Here is an 11,256-nt window from a genome sequence, read left to right on the forward strand (position 1 = left end):
TGATTATCGGTCAGTGTAACATAAATTCTTTTCGTTGTAACTGAAATATTGATATTTTTGCATAACATCAATGGCAGTTCTTACACTGTGGGGTGCACTTGATTCCATCAAAGCCGCAGCGGCAACCGCCACTAGTGTCGCCTTTGCCGGCTGGTCCCCAGCGCGGTCCACGCGTTGCCCAGCATATCTCGGTTTTGCACATGGTGCACGTGATCCCGTCACAACCAGAAATCTTCGTTACCACAATCTACAGTGCGGAAGGCGTTATGATATAGAACGTCATACAAATAAATGATGGGATGAATCATTACCTTACAGGTTGGACATCTCATAGCAACACCCGTCTCGACCATCCGCTGCAGCATTGCTTCGCTGGTTTTGTCGTTCTTTGCCATATTCGGTTCGTGTATTGTCTATGTGAAACAACGAAACGTACAATAAAACGTTGAAAAATGGTCAACCAACACGGTCGATGGTGCGTACCCGACAAGCTACACAATTAACTTTCGTGCAAACTGGACACTTGAACTGGTCTACGGTGCCTTCCAAGATGCACCAACCGCGACAGTTTGGCTTTCGGCAGTGAAACGTGTTGCCGATCGAGGCTTCCGCCACCTGAATCGATTTGGCCAGATGCGCCTCGTACACTTCCTTGCTCACCAGAGCTTTGATTTCCCGTTGCTGGAAAGCATGAATAGACGATATGATTACAATTGATTAGACACTTTAAGTCGCTGCCTACTGATCCTTCCGTACCTGCAAGACACTTTCACAGCTGTACACGTTATCCCGATACGGGCAGCGTATTTCCACATCGTCGCTGTGTTGGATGGTGTCGACGAGGCACTCGCTACAGAACGAATGCAGACAATCCCGCAGCACGATACCCTCGTACGGCTGGACCGATCCGAAGCAGATCGGACACTCGATCGGTTCTTTGTTGGCAACCAAGACGTAATTTTCCAGCTCTAGCAGCTCGTCGTAACTGGTTTGTGGTACATTCTTCGAACCTGAGGGCTTAACAGGCAACGCCGACATCCTCCAGTTTCTCACGCCAACAGTTGTCCAATGGCCGCCGTAAGAGTGGTAAAGGTTGCAATTTTTCACCGCAACTAAATCAAGCTACTTTGATCTCGAACGTTGAACACCAAACATGCAAAAAATGTGCAAACCGCTTAGTACGAGTATATTCCGGAAAGTGACAGTTGATTATTCAAAACAAAAGCTCCGTTGTACCTGACAGGTTGGGCAGTTCAGGGCATCTCCCTTCTCGACCATCTCCTGCAGCATCGCTTTGGTGCGTCTTGCTTCTAAGTTAGTATCACAGTCACTGTTCATTCGGTCCTGGTACTGCTTACAGTCGAGTCCATCGTGTATGACCTGTGTGAAGAATTGTGCGCCGGAGCCGTTTAAAGAAGCGGAGCGGTCAACGGTTCAATTAGCTTTGCTTACCCGACAAGTTAAACAGTTGACGATCGTGCAAACTGGACACTTGAACTGGTTTACGTTGTCTTCGAAGATGCACCAACCGCGACAGTTGGGCGTTCGGCAGTGAAACGTGTTGTCGATCGTGCTTTCCGCTTGCTGGATCGATTTGGCCAGATGCGCCTCGTACAGTTCCTTGCTGACCAGCGCTTTGATTTCCCGTTGCTGCCAAGTAAGAGCCATTCATTAACATTCGAAATTCCCGATGATCGTACGATACACGCACCTGTATCACACTCTCACAGCTGTACACGGTATCACTGTACGGGCAGCGTATTTCCGCATCCTCGCCGTACTGGATGGTGCTGATCAGGCACTGCTTGCAGAACGAATGCAGACAATCCCGCAGCACGATACCCTCGTACGGCTGGAACGCTCCGAAGCAGATCGGACACTCGAACGGTTCGATGTTCGCGATCAGATCGGCATTGTCGAGGTTCACCAGTTCCGTGTAGTGGTTGGGCAACACTTCCGTGCCGTCCTCTGGCAGTGCGAGCCCATTGCGCCCGAAGCGCACATTCACGGCGGACTGCGTCCGCTCTGCGTGGCTCTGCTTCAGTAGCACCGCCCGCACGATCGGACTGGCCGTGCTGATGATCGGTCGTTCCGGTTTGCTGAGTCCGCTCGAGTTGGGATTAAAGTTATCCACCCCCCGGTACTGGCTGCGCGTAATGTTTGGGCTGCGGTGCGACGTGAAAGCCGTCATCACGATTCGGCTCTGCTCCGGCACCTGGATGTGCACCGGACGTACGAGATCCCCGGGCGTGGTGGTGGTGCGAGGTTTCGGAACTGGCGCAGGGCTAGGTAGCGCACCCGGCTGCGCGGACACCGCTTTACTTTCGTCCAGCAGAATGTTGAAAATCTCAGACGACTTGCGGTTCGCCGAGATTCGATTAAGATCGTTGCGCGTTTCTGGCGGAGGATTTCGCAGCTGAACCGTCGTAGTCGTCGTCGTCGTTTGGACTCGACCGGGACCGAGTGGTGGTTGTTCGTCCAGAAATCGTTTCAAATCTTCCGGCGTGACTGTGATGGACGGTTGCACTCTTCTGGCTGACGGTCGGGCCCCGGAACAGGCGGCGCAACCAGGCCGCTGAGGTTCGTTGATCAGTGTACACATCGGACACACCCATCCTTCTTGACTGGCTGGTTCCTCTAGAATTGGTTCTGGTTTCAGTTTACCCCTGGGTGCGGCCACCGGTAACGCGGCGGCACCTACAAAGACAGACAAGAACCATTACAGATCGCTCGGCGTGTGGCATACTCCGTGCGCGGACGCTTACCCAGAACCGTATCGTCATTCTGCGTATCCGAATGCTCTCCGTCGGATGACTCGGAAGACACGGACAGCAGTTTTGCTTCGGCTCTGCTGAAAGTTTGCTGCGGCATTGCTTGTCGATCGACAATCGCTTGTCCACCGGTGGGCGCCGGTTGAACCAGGTAAACGTGCAGAGTCTGATCGTTCGTCTGAATCCCGTAATCAAACAGAGTTTTGGCATCCTCCTCCAGCGGACGATCGTCCCAGCGCCAACGCTGCACCGCCACCGGTAGCTGATAGTCGTTGCAGAGCTTCTGCTTTAGCTGCCCCAAGGTACCGAAGGCGGCCATCTTCATGCGCAGCGGTCCCTTGTGAGACATCTTATCGTCGATGTAGACGTTCAGACTGCAACGAATAACCGATCAGGGACCGTTACATGCTCACATTACATGCTACTGCTTACCTAACATCAGTCAGACTGCCGTTGGAACCGCTTGAGCCTGGCCGTTCCGACCCGGCGCCCTGCGGAGACTGGCGAGTGACGGAAAGTGAGACCTTCATCTTTGCCAAATCCATCGCCAGCTCGGCCGCTCGATCGTGGGCACCGTCACCGATGGCCTGCTCTAGATTGCGGAGCAGCTTGTTCAGTGCTAGCGTACCCGTGCGGCCCATGTTGCTGCCCGGGTACCCGGCCAGAGCTAGGGTACTGCGGAACCGTTCGACGCCCTGTTGCGATCGCAACTGATCCGATATCAGTCGGACGCGTTCGTCGTGCTGTTGTTGCTTCTCGAGCAGTGACTTCCGGTGGCGATCCTGTAACCGCGGGGACAGCGGAATCGCACTCTCGCCCACTCGCTGCTGGTGCGTGGTACTGCGTGTGTACTGCTGCTCATCCATCGGCTCGTAGTGAATTCCCTGAATGTCGTTCGTCAGCACCAACGAAGGTCCACCGGCGGCGAAGGTTGCTGGCGGCGGTGGCGGCGGTTGACTAAGTTCGGCCACCGTTTCCGGAATCGTTCCGAACGGAGCAGCTCGCTGGTCCTGGTTCATGATCTTACCCTCAGTGTGCTCGATTGGCTCCGGGCCCAGTCTCGGGAATGATGTTTTCCGGATTGCCCCGGTGTTGGGAGACAACCCCGGTGCCAGTTCCCTCACAGTCAGGGGTTCCTTTTTCGTCCCCGGGTCCTCGATAGCGCCCGAGGTAGCCGGTGATTTGCGTGCCAATAGAGGACTTTCGCCCTTACGCCGCGGTAGTGGACTCAGGCTCTTCGTGCTGATCGGTATTCCGGAGGTCAGTCCATTCTTGCGCTGCACCAACGGAGAGTCTCGTTTCATGGTGCTGGTGGTGCTGGTGTTGGCGCTGCCACCCGTGCTCGTGTTGGCCGCTACCGGTGGCTTTTGAACCACGGGATACTTCTCCGCCAGAGCCTTCGCGTTCATCGCGCGGATCATCTCCCGTAGACGTTCTTTTTCCTTTTCGAGATCTTCCTGGTCTTGCTGCTCCTTCGGTTTGGCAGTGCCACGGTCCGTGTCCGGAGCCACTCCGAACCGCGCTATCCGGGCGTTCCGTATCTCTTCGATGTTCATCCGATGATTGCTTACGGTCACTGCACCGCCGTCCTCCGTTGGTTCTGGTGAAGCCAGCGGAGCAACGCTTCCCATGTCCCGTTCCATCGGTTTGCTCTCCTTAAGCTTCTGATCGTCAAATTTGTTGCTGCCGCCGGTGCCATTCTGATAGGCTTCGGGGATGGCGTTGAAATTACGGAACGATGTGCCGGCCGCCGCCGTGTCGCCCTGTCCACCGACGGCACGGCTCATCAAACTCTTGATGCCCATCTTCGGCGAGGCCAGCAGTTTCGTTTGGCCAAAGGGTGTCTTTCTCTGTGGCGGCGGCACCAGGACCGCGGCTCGATCATCTCCAGCGTTGGCCACACCGACCAGCAGCGTACCGTTCGTCGCCGGCCCTGGCGATGGTTTTGGCATAAAGTACTTCAGCACCTGTTCCGTCTTCTTGTCCCATGCGTCCCCACCCGTCGTCGTCGTCGTGGTGGGCCCAGTCTCACCGCTTACCTGGGGCTTCGCGCGGTGCGCATCGGGAATCGGACGCCTTAGGGGATGGTTCGGGTGTAGCGGTGGTTCTTCGAGGATGCTTAGCTTACTGTCGTACGGCTTAATCCGCTCGCAGGCCTCACAAATGATGCGCCAGTTCGGGTTCTCCAGTGTACAGTACGGGCACATCCACAGACCCAGCAGGTTCTTATCGCTTCCCGTTTTCGAGAGCTCGTTCTTCGGGCCAGTAACTTGGGGCGCCACGGTCGGTAAAGGCGAAGATTTCTTCGTGTCCTTCGCCGTGTTGCCCACCGGAACTGAGGTAGAAACCGTTGTGTCCGGAGGCGAGGAACTGGTTGAGGATGTTGTATCGACCGCCGGCGCCACTACCTTCTGTGGTTCCACCACACCAAAGAAGTCTCGCCGCGCCACGAACGTACTGCTGACCGTTACCTTGCCGACTGTCGGCACGATCGTTGCCTCAAACTTTGATATCAGTTCCTTGGTCGACTGCGGCTTCTCGGTGGCCCCGGCTCCGCTTCGATAGCTTTCGTTGTGTATAATCTCGGCCGCTTCCCGATCCAGCTCGCTGATGCTCGGAATGCCGATGGCGGATCGGCGCTTTTCCGCGTCCCGTTCCCGTCGCTTCGTGTCGTCCGACTTTTCGGTGATTCGAGAAAACAGATTAAACTTTCCTCCTCCGCCGAGCGAAGACGAAGGCGAACCTCCTCCGCCTTCGATCAACCCGGTAGCGACCAGCGAGTTCCGGCAGTAGCCAACCTCCGGCAGGTCAGCGTCACCAGAGTCCCCCTTCGAGGAGTGCTTCCGCTTGTCGATCGTTTTCAGAATGATGTCACGCTTAAAGGGCAGCGAACTTTCCTGATGCCGCATGCCCGAGATGGGACGCTTATACCACGGTCTCGGTGAGATCGGTGAAGTAGGTGTAGCGGCCGCTGTCGTTGGCGCCGGCGCTGGCCCTCGGGAGCTGGCGATCGCTTCCGCGTACAGGTAGTCGTGGATCGGCGACCGAGTTCCGTTCGTACGGCTAAACTGTTCCTCCATCTTCATCACATCGTCGCATGCATCTCGCCGCGGTGGCCCGGGAACCGCCTGAACCCGGCGGATATTGTCGATCAACTGTTGCTTCTGCTCCTCCGTCAGTCCGCCGGGTGGCGCGCGCTCCTCGGAGACCGGGGGCAGTGGCGACAGTGGTCGTATGAACGGCATGATGATCGGGTCCGGGTCGCCAAGCGGTGTCCGGGCAGGAAGTGGTCGTCCTTCGATGATCGCCTTGATCTCCCGGTCCTCCAGCAGACTCGTACTCGACGATGCTTCGTTGAGCGTTGGCGACGACGCCAACGGTGGTGCCGGTGCGGGTCGTTTTTTACGCGAGAGTGTCGATCCGGGCGACAGGGTTCCGCCGTAGTAGTTCGTCGACGTGGACGATCGGGTCAGCGTACCGCTACCGTGCGGGTCCAGGGTCAGAGGGGGCGGTGGGGGTGCTTTCCTCTTTCCCTTCACGTGCACGTACGCACCCGCTCGTCGATCCTTCGAGCTGTCACTTACCGTACGCCGATGTCGCCGGAAGTTGGGATCACCGACGTGCGGCTCGTCGTCCGTTGCGTCACTCCGTTCACAGGCCGTCGGTGCCGCCCCGGTGACCTTGCTGCAACCGGTCGGCAGACTAAGGTCCGCGTAGACCGCCCGCTGATTGGCGCGCGTAAGTGTGGCGTCCTGCTGATCTGTGGCTTTGGGACTGTCGCGCAAACTGCCAAAGAGGCGATACTTTTTGCGCAGCGTCAGCTCGTTCTTTCGATCGAGCTCTCGGGCACAATCGCGCTGCCAGCAGCGCCGTTTGTAGCTGTCCGTGTACGGTCCCGGTTGGATCGTGCGTGGCTCCCGGACGCGAGCACCGGCCAGCACCGCTTCGTAGCAATTCGGTGGCACGAACGCAAAGCCGTTCGTGGCGGTACTGAGAATGCTGTCGCAGCTCGAACTTTTCGAAAGGTTGTTACAGTCGATCACTGGCCCCGGGCTGGGCGAAGAACTGTGCGTACCATTGCTCGTTACTGACGTCTCGCGGCTCACGTTGCTTACAGCGACCGGAGTCGCCGCTCCTGGTCGGGTCGCTGAGGACGGACTCTGAGGCTGTGGCTGTCGTTGCCGGCAAGGAACGCGCCTGTCAAGCAGTTCCGGTGTGACTTCGGATCCGCTGGTGCTACGAGCGAGCGCCCGTGACTCATCGCGACGGAACCAGCGGAAGAACGACTGAAAGCCGCCACCGGCAGAGGACGTTGTGGTTGACGATGATGCTGCTGCTGGCGCTGACGGTCCGCCCGGGGCTGACGAACGGGAATCGGGAACATTTTTGGACTAAAAATAAAATGCCGCAATGGCGCATTTCGAGTGCGTTAAAGATAGATCGAGCCACCGAGTAACCGGAGCCGGAGGGGTGCCGGAGCACATTATGGAACGATTTGTATCGGGGAAGACCTCCTCTCGGGGTCACTTTTACCTGCAAAGATTTCTTCTTTCCACCGGCTGCTCCCTTGCTTCCAGCACTAGCATTCACGAGCACTTTGGATGCACCGCCATTAGATGGATTGGTCATATTACACGCGAATCCGCTGGCCCAGGCAGGAGTCCCTCTCGGACCGCGAATCAGGGCGGTGCATTATTCTATTAAGCCCGCCAAGCACTCACGCCGAACCCATCCACCCAAGGGAGGTCCCCGTCCACTTGAGACTTGAGCGCGAGATGAGATCGTGATTGAGCAGCGTCCGAGGCGTCCGTCCGGCGATATGGCGTCAATTTGGAACAGCAATCGCCGCGGCCAGTATGGTGTATGTGCCGGTTACTGATGGTGCTGTAGAGAGGAAAAGATAAGCAGAGATTGGCTGAGTGATGCTCACTACGGTTGGCCACACCACAAATCATCCGCCTCCCGTCCGTCCGTGTGAAGATCCTCGGAAGGATGGCCCGGCGTGTGGTACGGAGCAAACTGACTAATAATTTAACCTTCATTACCCTTTGACGCACTGAACTCACATTCGCAGCCCAAACCATGGCGCGCTGCATGGAATGTTAAGCTAAAACGACGGGGTTTGGCCTTTGTTTGGTTGCCAAAGGCCACTCGCGTTAGTCCCTGTGGCAGCGTTTTTGCACTCCACAACCACCGCGCGGCCAGCATTGATTTATGGCCGGAGAGTTTTCCTTCGAGATCGAAATCGCACCACATCCTGAATCATCATGCTCCAGTCCAGTCACGGGATCCGGGAAAGCGCGGCGAACTCAAACCGAGACCGAGTAGAGGCCGCACAAAAAAACCGCCCTAAGCCAGAGAAGAAGATTCCCCAGACGGCGTAAACGAAGTGTCACATGCCGGCGGCCCGATGGAGCGCGTATCCGTCGAGGGACCCATTCCCTCCCTCGCTACGTAGTCCATCAACAAACAAGCCGGCCACCCTGCAATCGGATCCGACGACGACACCAGTAACGGATGCAATGACAGTGTTAAATTATAAAAACGAATCCCATACACGGATTTCCCTTTGGGTGGTGGGTCTTCGTTGCTTCAAGTTCCAGTTCTTTATTCCGCTTGTCTTCCGATGTCTTCCTTGTTTGACGAGGAAATTCCAAAACCTTTTTTCGGCCCTAACCCACCAAGGGATTTAGTGGCCAAAAGCCACGAAACTCGGACTATGATTTATTTATCCAAACCAAAGAAGGTGTTAGGTGAACGATATTTCCCTCTCATGGCCACGGGGATAAACAAACACACGGGTCGGGTAATTGCGCGAATCTTCGTAACGCGAAGCATGACCCGTCGCAAACCCGAGCGGTGGACCTTGGTATAAACATCGGCCACCTCCTCGAACGTACAGTTGAGGTCGTTAAGATGGTAAACACCGATGTAGCATTAGGGCACGATCAGCACGCCAGGCCGCCGGAGCCTGGCGGTTTCTGGACTGCACCGAGAAGCAATGAGCACGATCCGTGGCCCGCCTGTGTGTCAATGGATGTACTCTAACCCGTGTGTCTAGCGTTATTTCGGGACTGTGACGGAGAAGCCAAGTTGTTGGTTTAAAATAGACCGAATGGAATTTCTCAATTGCTTGAACCGAGCTTAGAGGGCCCCAGGGCGAGAAGATGTAAACTGTGTTCCATCGCCTACAGCTGAATGGCAAGTTTGTTTGGTATTTCTCCGCCTGGCGCTTCCGCGTGGCAAACAGATTCCATTAGTTGCATCGTGACCATCGCTGTTGGCTGTTAGCGCCAATCCACCGGGTCCAGCGGGAACTCTATTAATCTGTCCCACTACGGTGCCCTTCAATTATTCGACACTGACTGAAGGTAGGATGTGTAATTAGAGGCCATTTTCTTCAACCGAGATGGGACCTCCAGCGAAGGAGGAACGTTTTGCTTCGCTTCCTGCAGCTCATTATCGGCGTCCGCTTCTCTAACGCCCCGTGCCGTCGTTGACGGGGCCGTAAAATGTAACGAGTTAAGTGGAGCTAGATTTCTGTGCTTCCGAGCGGACACAAAAACGAGTGGAAACGCCGGAAACACCCGGCAACGGAAGTGCACAGTACCCCGTGCTGACAGAATCATCGTTTTTCTCAAATGTCTCCGAACTGAGATTCCGGTCCGTGTAGCGTGTAGCTGCTGTAACTCATCGAGGCAATTAAATCCAACCATATTCACGGCGCGAAGCAAATGCATCGCCACGGTGAAAGGACGGTGCAGCCGAATCAAATCAGAATTAGATGTTGACGGTTGGGTTCAAATTTATGTTCTCCATAACTGAAGCAGGGGCTTAACGTCGTTTTCGCTTGCCATATACCTGGCAGCCCTGCGAAGAAAGCATATCAAAATCCCCCGTAAAATTATCATAACTCATAACTCAACAGAAAACAGAATTTTACTATAAAAATAATTGGTACAAAAGATGTACGTAAAAAATCATCGCTCTTCATGCTTGCTTAGATTATTACGAGCGCTCACACGATCCAGTGCATTATGGGGAATTGGTATTGGGGAGGCGGACATAAATGGTTTTTGGAAGAATCCCTGGAAGACTTTTTTAACCTCCTTTTTTGCTTTGATAAAACTCAACATTTTACTTTAGAAACACTAAATTATTCATTAGTAATTAGTTTACTTTTCCATCCAAACTCATATCGATACTATCTGCTTCCTAACAAGTTAACTGCCTCACAATTTTCATATCAAACAAAGATCTATTATCTTTCCAATGATCGCTTTTAGGTCGTCTTATGACTGCCCTTTCCCCATAGTGCCTTTGCCAATGGTTGCTTTTGCTTTCATGCCAGACGTCTTACTGTGCAGTCTGTCTGGCCACCATTTTCATCACGGCAAATCTGTCACATCCTGCGATGTGGTGCGAAAGAGGTGAACAGCCTGCAGAGTAAACAAATTTTCTCCTTTCTGGCCCAGCCCATGCTGCTCCGCTAAGACGATCAACCAATTACTCAAATGCGAGCGTGACAGGCCACCGTTTCCGCTCAATATTAATATAATTTGATGTCATCGCGCGCCGCGGCAGCTGTTCCCTTCGGCTTCTGGCGCTGCGCTCCAGGAAAATGCAAGCTCTCGTGAGTCTGCACGTGCCGTGGTGGAAAAGTTTGCACATCGGGAGCGCGAGTAGGTTGCCGGCGACAGGCACTACACAAAATTACCATCCGGAACTTGGCGTCGGCGAAAGTCGATCCGCGCCACTCTTACGGGCGCCGCCGAACTGCAGCCGAGCTGTGCCGGTTGAGCTGCATATTTAAAAATAATCTCCCAACATCAGGCAGACCGGGCGTGGAGATGGTTTGGCCACGGCACGGGTTCACTTCGGTTTCAGGACGGTCGGCCTATCTCGCTTTCCAACAGAAAAGTGTACAGTGGCGACGGCGACTTTGAAGAACATCACACTTTTACAATAACCTCTTCTTCAACTTGTCACGATGACTAACGTGCTATTTATCACCCGAAACATGGCGCATCGCAAACTGTGCGCGATCATGACCGCCGAGAAGTTCACGACTTTGCGTCTTTCGACCGCGATCGACGGCTTTGTGTGAGTCAGCTCGATCGAGGGATTAACATCTCGTCACTACGTTTCTTGTGTTCTCAAGTACACCAATCCGATTGGTACGATAAACATAAGCCGACAAGAAGAACAGCATGACAAGTTGGCAAATGAAATGTGGAGCGCGATCGCAACCCGAGATCGGAGAGAGTGTCCACGACCCGGAAGTGTGTGTTATGCCCCGACGGACACTTTGTCATGTTCCCGACATTTGCCGCCCGGCTTGAACATTTCCAATGGGAAGAATACCACCAGGGGGGACATTTAACGCCACGTTTGACGCACATTGCCCATCAAATTCACACTTTAATAGGTTCACCACGAACAGACCTTCACTAGAGCGTACACGATCCTTTCTTCTTGGCAGGAG

General features: G+C 54.6%; 1 protein-coding gene across 1 annotated transcript; it reads right to left on the reverse strand.

Moving 5' to 3' along the window:
• Positions 1–3: 3 nt before the first annotated feature.
• LOC128271275 (uncharacterized) lies at positions 4–7,400 on the reverse strand. The gene is made up of 8 exons (XM_053008732.1): positions 7,305–7,400; positions 5,165–7,162; positions 3,246–5,083; positions 2,766–3,145; positions 1,712–2,697; positions 1,453–1,650; positions 1,237–1,380; positions 4–247 (listed from the first exon to the last, which is right to left on the reverse strand). Exons 1-8 carry the CDS (start codon positions 7,398–7,400, stop codon positions 68–70), a joined length of 5,820 nt encoding a protein of 1,939 aa, XP_052864692.1. The 3' UTR covers positions 4–67.
• Positions 7,401–11,256: the final 3,856 nt, after the last annotated feature.

This window comes from Anopheles cruzii, chromosome 3 (genome assembly GCF_943734635.1).
Source record: "Anopheles cruzii chromosome 3, idAnoCruzAS_RS32_06, whole genome shotgun sequence".
NCBI lineage: Eukaryota > Metazoa > Arthropoda > Insecta > Diptera > Culicidae > Anopheles > Anopheles cruzii.

Excerpts from the sequence above, each read along its gene's own strand:
- LOC128271275 (XM_053008732.1), bottom strand. The coding sequence starts at position 7,400 with ATGACCAATCCATCTAATGGCGGTGCATCCAAAGTGCTCGTGAATGCT. Across the intron at positions 2,698-2,765 it reads GAATGACGATACGGTTCTGG|GTGCCGCCGCGTTACCGGTG; the intron begins GTAAGCGTCCGC and ends CTGTCTTTGTAG. Across the intron at positions 1,651-1,711 it reads GCTGTGAGAGTGTGATACAG|CAACGGGAAATCAAAGCGCT; the intron begins GTGCGTGTATCG and ends CTTACTTGGCAG.